We start from the raw sequence: 14777 nt of genomic DNA on the forward strand, positions 1-14777 counted from the left end.
GCACACGCAGAGGGTTGGACCCGATGGCCCTTGAGGTCCCTTCCAACTGTACCATTCTATAATTCATTCTATGATTCCCACAGGCTGAAAATAAGAAATGGAGCTCTACTTACCTTTCCTTGTGCCGGCTTTGAAAGTAAGTAAAGCTCCATTTGTTTTTTTTAACCTATTGGGTGCCTATAAAATAAAGAAAATAATTCCTTGAAAACCCCTTTAATTTTTCTTTCATTTTTTTTGTCAACAGAACAGTGGGGGAAGCTCCTGCTGCAACCAGTTGTCTCACAGAAAGACAAAAGGACAGTAAAAAGAGCCTAATACACACAAATGATTTATGCTACAATTTATTTTATTTATTTTTTTAACGCTCAGATTCTAACAATTTAGAGCATTTCAAGAATTAAAGGCATTGACAAAACATGTGACCTGTATGACAGATCCAACATCTTTTACAGATGTTTTATAAATGGGATTTAGCCAGAGTTGATGGATTTTCCAAATGACCTTTTCTCCATTGTCCATGCAATGAAGCACCTTTCTCCTAGTGAGAGAATGAATGTAGAAATGCTGTTCTTATTTCTAGTACTGGTTTTTCTGTAGCGTGCTGTCTGACATTTCATGGGTAAGAATAGAAGCAGCTTAGGGTAATATAGCTCCATGGATCCGCTCCATGTAATAAATAGCCTCTTTATTCAGCTTTCAAGACAGTGCATGATTAAATGGAGTTAAATGGCCCCTGACTGAGATCTTTTTATAGATGCCATGAGTAGATTTTGCATTTATTCTAACTAGTAAACACATTAACAAGATGACAGTCGGTATCTGTTGTAGCTGGAGCTTGCAGACCATTGAAAGAACAGATGTAGATATCTGATAAAATATAGACCAGGGTATTAACATGAAGCATATTGTTAAAGGGGATGTCCGGTCAACTAAAAAAGCTTTAAACACAGCAGGGACGTGATGACATGAGCAAAAAAAATGACATTCTGGTCTAAGGGGTACTTTGCACACTACGACATCGCAAGCCGATTGCTGCGATGCCGAGCGCGATAGTACCCGCCCCCGTCGCAGCTGCAATATCTTGTGATAGCTGCCGTAGCAAACATTATCACTACAGCAGCTTCACATGCACTCACCTGCCCTGCGACGTCACTCTGGCCGGCGACCCGCCTTCTTCCTAAGGGGGCAGGTCGTGCGGCGTCACAGTGACGTCACACGGCAGGTGGCCAATAGAAGCAGGGGGGCGGAGATGAGCGGGATGTAAACATCCCGCCCACCTTCTTCCTTCCTCATTGCAGCCGGGACTCAGGTAAGGAGATGTTCCTCTCTCCTGCGGCTTCATACACAGCGATGTGTGCTGCCGCAGGAATGAGGAACAACATCGTAACATCGGTCCTTCCGAAATTATGGAAATGACCAACGCTACACCGATGATACAATTTCAACGCTTTTGTGCTCGTTAATCGTATCAAAAACGATTTACACACTCCGATGTCGACAACGACGCCGGATGTGCGTCACTTTCAATTTGACCCCACCGACATCGCACCTGCGATGTCGTAGTGTGCAAAGTACCCCTAAAGGTTCGGCGATAGGAGCAGGGTAAGTCTCGTGACTGGCAGGAGGAGTTGCATTGTTCCAGGTCATGACCACATATGAGAAAAAATATTCTAGGCAAATTTGAAACAATTTCTATGGGTAAAATGCTTTAGTCCTGATCATAGAAACACATTAAAGTTATTTTTCGTTGATCGGATAGCCTCTTTAAATATCAAAAGTGTACATAAATAAATCAACCCTTTATTATGGAATTATCCACGATTGCCTCTTTCCTAATCTATTGAGTGAGAGGAGCACTACATCTTCTGCAGGATTAGGAGTTTATCCTACAAAACTTATCACTTATTATTGGGAATCTGCGTCTACAACTTCTACAGATCACGAGAACAAACCATTTAAACATGGTGGTAAGTTTTTTGTGGGATGAGTTGTGTTTTGAGCGACACCTTTCACCATATAATATACTTAAAAATGGTAGCACATCCTACCTTTCTAATGTGAACAGGTGCAAACTAAAAATGAAACATAGTAACAAAAAGGAGACATTTGCCCTCTGTAGCGCTGAGATATATGGAACAATGAATATGAGAGTACAGACATGCATTACGGCTATGAAAAAACATGTAAAAATTGAGATACAGTACTTAACACAAAAAATGGCCAGTTTTATGTGAGCCCAACAGCCAGCGGCAAGGCAAACTCATTTTGTTGGGTCCCTATCAAACTAATGCCTCTCTTTTGATAGAGACCCAACAAAAATGAGGTTGCCTTGCCACTGGCTGTTGGGCTCACATAAACCTGGACAATTTTCTGTGCTAAGTATCTCAATTTTTACATGTTTTTTTTCATAGAAAAGGGAGCCAACACAATCTGAAAGTAGCATGCATCATATAAAAAGTGCAAATTCACAGATTTATCCCAACTATACTATAATACAAAATGAGATTTTTAGCAAATAATTGATCCATTTTTTGAGCCACCCCTGCCACGTCACGGCATATCTCAATAGGGGGGTCCAACTCTATATTATGTGCTTCATGTGCCAGGCGGCCTCCTAGAAAAATTAAAAGCAGAACCATATTGGAGCACACATACCTGTAACCTATATATAACCGCTTCCATGCCACAAAAACAGGCAACTGCGGATAAAAGGCAGCCCAGGTCCCAACGTGCGTAGCAGACACCACACATACCAGGACAGTAACAGAACTGATCTTGACAGTGCCAAACAAGGTTGGTGGCTGACCCCCACCTTGCCATGCACCTCAATTTGGTTTGTTTTTCCACCTGTCTTGATTTTGGCAATTGGTGGCTGTTCACATTCAGCCATCGAGCCCTGTCCACAGGCTATTTACTTCATGCAGCATTTGCTTGGGCCTGTCCCGCCCACAGCCATGACTCAGTCATGGGTACAGGATTGAAAAACACCAGGTAAGTGCTGTTATAAACAGTTCTACTTTTTAATATGTGAGGCCATATGGCACATTTTACATAATGTTTTATAGAGTAGGACTGCCCCAAAGAGATTTGCTGTGATGTGGCAGGGTAGCTCAGGAAACTGCAATTTATTGCCAAAAATCTAAAATTTTTAAAATAGTACAGTTTGGAAATTTTTAGTGCAGTGCACATCTTATAGTACATGGCATTTTTGAGTTAATCTGGCTTTTTATTTTTTCTTTGATCTTTTTTTCATAGCAGTAATGCATGTTTGTATTCTCATATTCATTGTTCCATATATCTTAAAAATGGTGTGGTTGATCCATTTGTGATCAATGAAAAAAATGCAATTTTAGCATTTTGGGGGAGGGGCTTGACTTTACGATGCACATTGTATGGTAAAAGTGACTTGACAAAATGATTCTTCAGGTCACTTACAGTACCTATAAAGATTTTTATTATTATTATTATTTTGTTGGCTTAAAAAGAGTTAAAACTTTGTAAAAATAAATTATTTTTGATGCTCATAACTTCTCATTATTCTGGCAGTGGAGCTTTGTGACGGCTTGTTTTTTTTTGTGGCCAGCTGAAAATTTTGTCAGTGATTTGCAGCATCATCTAAATGGTTAAACGGCAGTGATCAGAGCTAATTCTGGTCACTGCTGTTACAGACAGATGCTGACTATATAACAGCTTGTTATCTGCTGTGTGTGGAGTGGGCACATCTCCTGATCATCCCCACCTCCATATTTGCAGACAGAGGTATGCCCATTTGCGGTAAGGGGTTAAAGTTGGCCAAACCCGATTAATCTCCAGACAGATGATGTTGGGGATGAAAAACGACCAGACATGTTGAGTTTCAATGTCAAATCTTTTTGTCCTTTTCAGAGCCTTCAGAGGTGTCTGAATATATAGTATACAGAGAACATGCTTGTTTGGCCTAGTGGTCATGTCTATGGGGAAGGCAGGAGAGATTTCTTTTGGCTGAACAAGGGTTTAGCCAACAACTCTGATGTCTATAGCCACTTAATTTGGGAATTGATGCTGAAATGTAACCTCGTAAGAGCAGATGAGCTATAAGCTGTTTTCTCTGCCCTAGCCTTAGGAGCAGGGGTGTAACTAAGATAAATGCACAGGGTGCAATCACGCCCAGGAGACAAGGGGGCCTCAAAACTTCCTTTGGCCTATTTAAAAAGACCAATGCGATCAGGAACCTGAAATAATTGGGGGTCTCCTGTTGGAGCTTTTGCATTGGGACCCATGGTTACACCACTGCATAGGTGGCGTCTACATTTTCGACTTTGGGTACTCTTGCTTAATAATACTTTAACCAAATAGTGTCCAATTGTAATTCGTGTTTGAGGCTCCTATAGATGATGGATGTTGTAGTTTACCATCTGGACACTCTCCGTTTCCCCCTATGTTTATAGTATAGTCACTTTACTGCTTACTCATCAGTAAAAATGTGAGGTCTTCAAGTTGAAAATTTAGCGAGGAGGAGATCCCTGGGACAGAGTGCGAAGCCTGCCAGGCACTCATAAAACAGAACGTTGCGAGATTTAAGATTACATTCTAGGAACATTCTTATATCCAAACTGCAAGGCTCATGTTCAGTTCCACATTAAGCAGACGACATTTAATTGAGCATGTAACATACCTGGTTCTTATCTGGAGAGCGTCTTGTTATAATAGGCCGGCTTCTAGTTTCTAATTTCATTTGACTGATTTCCCAGTTTTTCTTTCCCTGTTAGTAAAATAACCCTGTATGTTCCTTGTGAGATAAATTTGAAAATTCAGCATCTTGTTGTATCAGCAATATAATAGCAAACGTTTCTAAAAACAATAGCTGTACAGTATATAAATCAATAAAATGTCCTGTAATCTACTCATCCGTTACCAGTCTATAATGTTTTGTTGGGGGGATATTTGCGTTGCATATCTTCTACTAATCTGGAGTTAAATCATTTCCTATATCTATCTACAGTCAAAGCTCTTAAAATAATTTTTAGGTGGCAGAATCTTATCCCATTGCCTCACCCCACTGGTGGCTGTACAATGCATATTTTCTTACAGGGAACTATGTGAAATGACTTATCTATAACACTTAGGGTGGTTTCACACCACCGATTATATCACATGCGAGAAAAAAAGACGGATTATTCTGATCAGAGTTTTTTTTAACACAGTGGCATCAATTTTTTACATTCACGGAGTGAGAAAAAGAGTTTCCCCACCTTCTCCATTCTGTCAGTCCATGAAAATCAGCCCACGCTCATAGGTCATCTGAGTGTAGTCCGATTCTTTTGTACGGACCTATAAACTTTTTTTGCCGATTTTTGATCCGACCCTACGGATCAAAATTGGACAAATGTCTCCAACTATTACTGCGGACCACTAGGCCTGAGGATCAAAACCAGACATGTGCACAGCCATCTAGAGTATCATAGGTACTAGGGCTATCCATGAAACCCAAGGATATCACTCGTATGAGAAAATTGGTCATGTACACATGTCCTTACTGTAGAGACTGATGACAGAAACATCTAGGCTTTGTCACACTTCCCTGTTGATTTATGTTCTGCATATCCTCCTTGCATACTTCGAACAAGTCCGTTCACCCAAAACAGGGGCAAAGCCAGTATGTGTGATTATATACTTTACAGTAAGACTTTTTTTTTTTAGTCTGATGTTTTACGTGTCTAAATACCATTGTACCTTAAGTAAATGTTGGAAGATCTCTATAATGTATGGGTAGTATGTTTGGATGATGTATGGTTGTTTGTCACTATACAATTTCATTATTATTGGTAGAACACAAGGACAATGAGATATGCAGCCAATAATGCTGTTTGCTGATCGAACAAGTTTACACAGTGTTATGATTATGAATCAGCGTCCGGTCCGTATAAACAATTTTGCAACCAATATCATCCCGTGTAATTGGTCTCCTTTAAGTTAGTCATGGTGTTGAAGGTAAATTAGTAACAATATCGTAGTATCCAAGGCACCAAAACTTCTTCTTTAGTCAAAAAAGAACTTTTTTAGTTCCAGCATACATGAAGTGAATGAAAACTGCAATGTTTCAGGGCCTTTCTCACCTTTTTATGGCTTGACAAAAGCCCTGCGTTGGCCGAAACGTTGCCGTTTTAATTCCCTTTATGTATGCTGGGACTAATAGAGTTTTTTCCTGAATAAAGAAGACATTTTGGTGCCTTAAGGGGACTTTACACGCTGCGACATCGCTAGCAATAGCTAGCGATGTCGTGCGCGATAGCACCCGCCCACGTCGCTGTTTCGTCATGGGGGTGATCGCTACCGTAGCAAATAATATCGCTACGGCAGCGTCACACGCACATACCTGCTTAGTGATGTCGCTGGAGACACCGAACAATCTCTCCTTTAAGGGGGCGGTTCGTTCGGCATCACAGGACCTCACTAAGCGGACGCCCAATAGCAGAGGAGGGGCGGAGATGAGCGGCCGGAACATGCCTCCCACCTCCTTCCTTCCTCGTTGCTGGTGGACGCAGGTAAGGAGATTTTCGTCGTTCCTGTGATGTCACACATAGCGATGTGTGGTGCCGCAGGAACAACGAACAACCAGTGGCATGCACCACCAACGATATTATGAAAAGGAGCGACGTGTCAATGTTCAACGATTTTTGACGTTTTTGCGATCGTTGATCGTTGCTCCTTTTAGTCACACACAACGATATCGCTAACGGCGCCGGATGTGCGTCACGAACACCATGACCCCGACGATATGTCGTTAGCGATATCGTTGTGTGTAAAGTACCCTTTAGATACTAAGATATTGTTACAAGTCTACAACTTATGGAGAGCTGCACCAAGTAGCACAAATGGTTGAGTGGTGCATGGGACACATCTGCTTATTCATGGGTGTAAATTTGTAGGAAGATTCATTCATAGTACAAATCTTTGAATACTTTCATAGTCAACATATTTGCTAATTCTAAATTTTACTTTGTATCTACAGATAGTGAGATCATCCCACCGGATTGCGTACGGCCGAGATCTTTCACTGCCATCCCGCGGCCATCCCTACGAAGAGAGACAGAAGATACTCGCTTGTCCGTCAGCTTGTGTGACCTGAATTTGCAGGAAGAAAACTTTCAGTCCATGACAGCAATGTGTCCAATTCCACAGAATTCTCTCAACTCACAGCATTCCCACTTACTTCCATCACAGTTGGAGAGTGATCTCCGGTTCCATCAGCTCCGCGGGGCCCATATCAAGACTTTAGATGACCAAACTGTGGCCAGGCTGGAGCATGCCCGAGAAGAACGGACTTTAGTATTCACCAACAGATCACTTAGAATAAATGAAACTATCTTTGTTAAGATAAACAAATCAAATTCATCAAGGTCCGGTAGTCTGTCTTATGGCGTGACGTCTTGTGATCCCAGCACATTGAGACCGAGTGACCTTCCATATAATCCAGAGTCTCTGGTCGACAGAAAGGAGTTCTGGGCTGTCTGTCGGGTGCTGGTTCCTCTTCAGAGTGGGGACATCTTGGGGTTTGTGATAAACACAGAAGGTGAACTACATTTGAGTCATAATGGTGTCAGTACTGGAATGCAAGTCTGCGTGGACTGTTCACAGCCTTTGTGGATGTTCTTTGGTCTACATGGAGCCATCATGCAGATACGTATTTTGGGTAAGAACTTTACATTGGAGCTTTTTAAGTTTGAAGATTGAGCGTCGCAGAACGTACTATGGAAGCGTATTTGACATCACCTATAATTCCGTGTTAAATGTAAAGAAAAAAAAGATAATATATTTTTAAAGTTTTCTGTAGTTTGGAACTTTTCTCTCCCACAGAAGTCATGTTTTTTTTCTCAAGATCTTTGTGAATCATTTAGACAAAGGAGATGGGCAAATTTTAAATATTTAATTATGTAAAAAAAAAAAACTAGAGAATTTCCATCACTCAATGAAATCAGCTTCCAATGTTCTTGTACATGCTTTACACCTGATTTATTATGTGTCTCACAAGATAGCTTAAGGCTGTTTGCTCATAGTGCGTTTTTGGTTGCATTTTTTTATGCTGATTTGGTGCAGATTTGGCACAAATCTCCATGCCTATTCTTGTGCCCAGCAAAGTCAATGAGAATTCTGAAGTGCGGTTTGCACGTTGCTTATTTTTTCTTTTTGGGACAGAAAATATTCTGCAGCATGTCAATGGTTGGTGCGTTTTTTCCTACGTTTTTCAGCACTTCCACCCATTGACGTCATTAAGAAATATGTATGGTAAAAAACACACCAAAAATGCATGCAGTTTTTGGTGCGTTTTTTCTGCCAGAAGGTGCAGATTTGATGCAGAAAATGTCTGCACCAAATCTGCAACGTGCCCACATAGCCTAAATGTGCTAATCTACGTTAACACTTTACAACTAAATATTGGTATAAACTAAGCCAACCATTACGTTTCCTTTCCTTAGGACACCTATCGAGCAAGCATGTCTGGCAAGATGCACTGAATTTACCAAACAGCATGACCAACTGTGATAAATCTTCTGTCTGTTTGGTCTAGTTTATGCTCATGATCAATATTCAGCATCGCACCGCCCCTTGACAAGCAGAAAGCCTGAAGGCGGCATGGGGGAGATGCTACAAAAGACTAACCAATTGGGTTGGCGACATGGTTGAGTCGCTCTCTGAAGCATTGGAGGAGCGTGTTACAGTGAAGCCATCTCTGCTTGTCCGAATAGGGAAGCAATCAAAGATCACATTCATGTGTTCAGTATTTCCTCAGTATTTTACCTTAGTATTTGTAAGCCAAAACCAGGAATGGGGAAAAAATTCAGAAGTGGTGCCTGTATTGTTCTTATACTTTTCCTCTGATTGTTCCACTCTTGGTTTCAAATAGAGATGAGCGAACCTGTTGACGTTCGGTGGGTTTGACCGGGTTTTTGGGAAAATTCAATTTGGGACCCTGACTTGACCTAAACCCCAATGGAAGTTACTAATTGGGCAGTTCGGGCCTCTGCCCACATGCAGCCAGCCATAAACAGATGACTTCCGGGGGGAGGGTGGGCGAGGTTTTTCCACTTTTTTTGTTTGGTACACACTACATCTGATCACGCTGTTGTTAGCCCCAGTGTGAGCCGTTCACACACTGCAAACATCTCGCACAGGGCCGAGCACCGAGCGTACCTGAGCACAGAGATGCCCGCTCGAGTGGTTTGCATACGTAAAGCACCCGAACTCTGTTTTTTTGGAAAGTCTGTGTTACGTACGAACACCGAACCTTGGGTTCACTCATCTCTAGTTACCGATACTGATGCAAAATACTAAACAAATACTCAATATGTGAATGTGGTCAAATTCTATTGGGCTGATTGAGATAGAAATACAATGTTCAGCTATTTCCAGCAGTTTTTTAACTTTTACCCCATTTTTAATCCCTTTCATGGTCATTTTTCATTTTTTCTCCCATTCTTCTAAGAGCCATAACTTTTTTTTATTTTTCCTTCGATAAAGCTATGTGAAGACTTTTTTTGTGATTTTGTGGAGTTGTACTTTGGAGGAACACCATTATTTTTACCATAGAAATGGGGAAAAATTCCACGTGTGGTGAAAAGAAAGAAAAAAAATTGCATTGTTGGGGTGAAAAGTAACGACCTAAAAACTACAATTCTAGTGTCTTTTTGGATTTTTGCACATTGCTGGCTGCAGAATAAGACTCCATCAGTGAGCTCATTCTGAGTGAGAATTTGTAAGTCTTTTAGCCGTCTTTTTCTGAGCTCCTCTTAACTGATTTATGAACTAGGATGTGTTCTGTGGTCATAAATCAGCCCAAAGGCATTTACAAAAAGACAGCTAAAAGTCTCCCACTCTCTGCATTAGCTCACTAATAGAGTCTTAGATAACTCATTCTGCAGCCAGCAATGTGCACCTAGACAAAAAGCCTGAAAAAGCCAAACAGTGCAAAATATTTTACAAAGCCCAATTTCCAAAAAGATTTTTAGCTCAAAATGTATGCATCTAGTTAAATAAAAAAATGCCCCCAAAGGTGTCCATAACCTCTAATAAAGGTCTAGCATATTTAACAGAGCTCTGCGAAGCCCTGTAAGTTCTTTATAAACCCTGGATAGAGTCAATAACACTTGCTATGACTCCACTGACAGTGTGCATTTGGAGTAATTAAAGGAAAAATTACTTATCTAATACAATGGCAGGCAAAAGTTTAGGCACCCCTGGTGAAAATTACTGTTATTGTGAACATTCAAGCAGGTTGAAGATGAAATGAGCTTTAAAAGGCAAAAAGTTAAAAATGACACATTTCCTTATATATTTTAGGATAAAAAAAATTTATTTTCATCTTTTACATTTTTAAATTAACAAAAAAGGAGAATGGACCAATGCAAAAGTTTGGGCACCCTGCATGGTTACTACCTAGTAGAACCCCTTTGGCAAGTATCACGGCTTGTAAACACTTTTTGTAGCAGCCAAGAGACTTGCAATTCTTATTTGAGGGATTTTCATCCATTCTTCTTTGGAAAAGTCTTCCAGTTCCATGAGATTCCTGGCTCGTCTTGCATGCACTGCTCTTTTGATGTCTAGCCCCAGATTTTCAATAATGTTCAGATCAGGGGACTGTGAGGGCCATTGTAAAACCTTTAGCTTGCGCCTTTTGAGGTCATCTATCGTGCATTTTGACATGTATTTAGGATCATTAGCCATTTGTAGAACCCATCCTCTTTTCAACTTCAGCTTTTTTTTTTACAGATGGTGTTATGTTTGCATCAAGAATTTGTTGAAATTTCATTTAATCCATTCACCATACCTGTGAAATGTTCCCCGTGTCATTGGCTGTAATATGACCACTTAGCATGATTGATCCACCTCCATGCTTAATGGTTGGCGAGACGTTCTTTTCCTGAAATTCTCTGCCCTTTTTTCTCCACACATACCTTTGATTATTGTGGCCACAGAGCTCTATTTAACCTCATAGGTTCACAGGACTTCTTTCCAAAATGCATCAAACTTGTTTAGATGTTCTTTTGCATACTTCTGATGCTGAATGTTATAGTGAGGAAGCAGGAGAGGTTTTCTTCTGATGATTCTTCAGTGAAGGCCCTATTTGTGCAGGTGTCTCAGAACAGTAGAACAATGTACCACAACTCCAGAGTCTGGTAAATCTTCCTGAAGGTTTTTTGTAGTCAAGAAGAGGTTTTGAATTGCTTCTAACAATCCTAGAATAAGCTCTCACAGAAATGTTACTTGGTCTTCCAGACCTGAGCATGACATCAACTGTTCCTGTTAACTGTCATTCTTAATTACATTTCAAACTAAAGAAAGATCAACTTCTTATATGCTTCTCCAGCTTTTTTGGACCTCCAGCATTTTCATTTTCAGAGTGCTAGGCAGCTGCTTAGAAGAACCCATGGCTGCTGTTTTTTTGGCACAATGTTAGAGGGGGCTGGGGTTTTATAAAGCTGTGAAATTTGCATCACCTAGCCTTTCCTAACGTTGATAGTGAAGTCATAACCCTAACAGGTTAATTAAGGTCTGAGACTTTGGTCAAAGTTATCTGAGCTAACAAATTTCCAAATATGTCCAAAATTTGGCATCATCATAAAAGATTAAAATATATATTTTTTTCCTAATATATAAAGCCAATGTGTCATCTTTACCTGTATGCTTTTTAGAGATCATTTCATCTTCATTTTGCTTAACTGTTCACAATAACAGTGATTTTGACCAGGGGTGCCCACATTTTTGCATGCCATTGTAGGAGCAAAAAGTTTTACATCAGGTTAGCAAAATCTTGTGCAGACATGCTTATATTTTGCACTGATAATCTTTTCTTTATGCTTTGGCTTTGTGTGACTGTGAAGTCATTAGTAGTTATGAGATAATAAGTCAGTAAGTAAAAACAAAACCCTGACAATTGGCAACAAGCTGCAGAGAGTAATATGGGCCATCTCTGCAGCACTTTAATAATGCAGGTGCCATCTTATTTATTATTTAGAGCGTCTGTCAAAGGAATTAGTGTCTGGTAATAATAAAGGAGAAATCTTAGGCAGCGGCATGCAGTGAATAGACCTAATTGAGCGTGGAACGTGGAGTATATGAGACATCACGAGGCCACGCTCTCCAGCTCCACCATCATTGTATTTTATAGGATGCCTTCCACATAATTCGGTCATAGCATCTGCATCTTATTTTTCAATGCACCAAAGTCAAGAAAAGTACAAAACTTGGTATTTGATCTTCTTATATATAAAATGGAAAGAACCTCAATGATGGCGGTGGCGGCATCTGGCTTGTGTCGCTGCGGTATTATAGTTGTAGTTAGATGATGAAGGTACTTGTCATGGTCCATTAAGGAACACTCGTCTTTATTTTCATGTAGTCTATCACCCTCTTTAATAATTGATTATGGAATATAGCAGGCACTGTCTGTGTAGTCACATCTAATCTAATCCCTCGGCACTGGATGTTTCTCCATTGGATGATTCGCCTCTGGGGATTATTCACAAATACGCTTTTTTCACATGAAATGTGGTAGGATTTGATGTAGGCTCTCGAGGACATTGCAGGGGGGCGATGACATATCAGATTAATTGTACATGTGATTATCTGACTACGGCACTACACTGATGAATACTTCATGTTTTAGTGTATATAGTAGACGGATGATATATCGTAATATTAGGTGATAATTGCATACATGATCTGCTTCTCCAAACCCCATAATTATCTCCTATATTATAGTATACCATGCAGTTGTACCATGACTTACATGACATTTGAGGTTCATATAGAATACCATCAAGTTGTACAATAAATTTAACAAATTAGAATTACGATTTAAAGGGAACCTGTCATGTGCAATATGCACCCAGTACCACGAGCAGTTCTCGGTGCATATTGCTAATCCCTGCCTAACTGTCCCTGTATACACTAGCATAGATAAAGAGATCTTTAGAAAAAGTATTTATAAAGATCCTTTATGATATGCTAATGAAGCCAGTGAAAAGCCGCAAGAGCGTTACTTCCCCCGACTAGTATGGTAGCACGCCCACAGAGGCATGGTAACATGCTACTCAATGTAGCATCACCAGTGGTGACGTGCTTACCTGCGTCTGCTATTCAGAAGACCCGACACTTACGGTCATGCGTAGTATGATGCCGGGTGTACGCATCCTGGCTTCAGCGAGGTCTAGTGTGCATGATCGGAAGTGTCGGGACGTCTGAACAGCGGACGCAGGTATGCATGTCACTGCTGGTGATGCTGCATTGAGTAGCATGTTAACACACCTCTGTGGACGTGCTACCATGCTAAGAGGGTGGACTAGTCGGGGGAAGTGACTCCATTGTGACTAGTCCCTGTGCTCAATAGAATATAATAAAGGATCTTTAGAAATACTTTTTCTAAAGATCTCTTTATCTATGCAGCTAGATACAGGAACAGTTAGGCAGGGATGAGAAATATGCACCTAGAACTGCTCTTGGTTCTGAGTGCATAATGCACCTGACAGGTTCACTTTAAAGGTAGTTTCGCTTTAAAGTGGATCTAAAAAAAATAACTAAAGGAAATAAGACACTCCTTGTGAAACAATTGATTTTTTTTTTATTTCTGGTAGTGAGGTACCTTACAACATGAAATAAAAAATAAATAAAAAATAAAAAATTCAATTGTTTCACAAGGAGTTTCAGATTTTTGTATTACAGTTTGGGAGTGGTATCCTATCTGAGCGCCTACAACTTGACTAGCGGAGGGACGTATACCAAAGCAACAAAATAAAGGAAATAAGGCGACTGCTTAAAAATAAAACATATAAAATAATAATCCTGCTGCCTTTCTTTACAGGGTCCACATTAGCCACTGATCTCAGGGACCCCTCAACTCCAAGTTCTCCAACATCAATACCAAACAGCCCAACAGCTCTGTGCAGTGGCATCTCCGACCCTGTGCTGAACATAAGCGGCCCAGGACCCCTGTGCAACTCTGTCAATGGTGAGTGCTGATTCTCACTCTAGTATTAGTAGGAATGGTGATAGATAGATAGATAGATAGATAGATAGACATAGATGGTTCCCCGAAAATAAGACACTGTCTTATATTATTTTTTGCTGTGAAAGATGGGCTAGGGCTTATTTTCAGGGGATGTCTTATATTTTTCCATGAACAACAATCCACATTTATCCTTGAACTAAAGAAAATAGACATTTATTCAAATATAATCAGTCATCACATTCTGGAACATCAACATTTTGTGTTAATCCTATTACTGGTTCAGATGTACATTTTCTTGTCTGATCTGCTTTTCTCATGGTGCAGAACCCGTCCTATAGTGGAGGGTACATACCATATTTATAATGGTTTAAAATTAGATGCTTACATTTATTATTCTCTATCTACTGCTAAGTTTACCCCCAAAAGAAAGCAGACACCCCCCCTAAAAGAATCACACTTATTAGACCCCAAACAATTAGAGTTGGCTAGTAAATGGGCTCTCACATAGAAATCTGCATCACAGTCAGGTTCCCCTGCGTTCTATAGCGGTTAGCACCCTCTGGTGACCGGAAGCAGTATCACTTGCTCGGAGTGATACTGGTAGCTGATCTGTTTGTGAGAGCTGCAGTGTAATGCAGCTGGAACAGCAAGGAACCTGACAACGACGCAGATCTCTGTGTGAGAGCCCATCCACCATCGGCATTTGCCAACTGTAATTCTTTGAGGTCTGGTGAGTGCAATGTTTTTCTTTTATTTGGTGATGTCTGCTTTCTTTTGGGGATGTCTACTTTGT

The 14777-nt window shown here is 40.4% G+C and overlaps 1 protein-coding gene across 3 annotated transcripts in view; it reads left to right on the forward strand.

Moving 5' to 3' along the window:
* The window catches only part of NEURL1 (neuralized E3 ubiquitin protein ligase 1), a 395339-nt gene that overhangs the window by 369186 nt on the left and 11376 nt on the right, over nucleotides 1–14777 (forward strand). For all 3 annotated transcript variants that reach the window (XM_075348617.1, XM_075348619.1, XM_075348620.1), the window contains 2 exons: nucleotides 6992–7672; nucleotides 13838–13984. In XM_075348617.1, the coding sequence (XP_075204732.1) occupies nucleotides 6992–7672; nucleotides 13838–13984 (828 nt within the window). The remainder of the gene's footprint in view (nucleotides 1–6991; nucleotides 7673–13837; nucleotides 13985–14777) is intronic.

Source organism: Anomaloglossus baeobatrachus, chromosome 5 (genome assembly GCF_048569485.1).
Source record: "Anomaloglossus baeobatrachus isolate aAnoBae1 chromosome 5, aAnoBae1.hap1, whole genome shotgun sequence".
NCBI lineage: Eukaryota > Metazoa > Chordata > Amphibia > Anura > Aromobatidae > Anomaloglossus > Anomaloglossus baeobatrachus.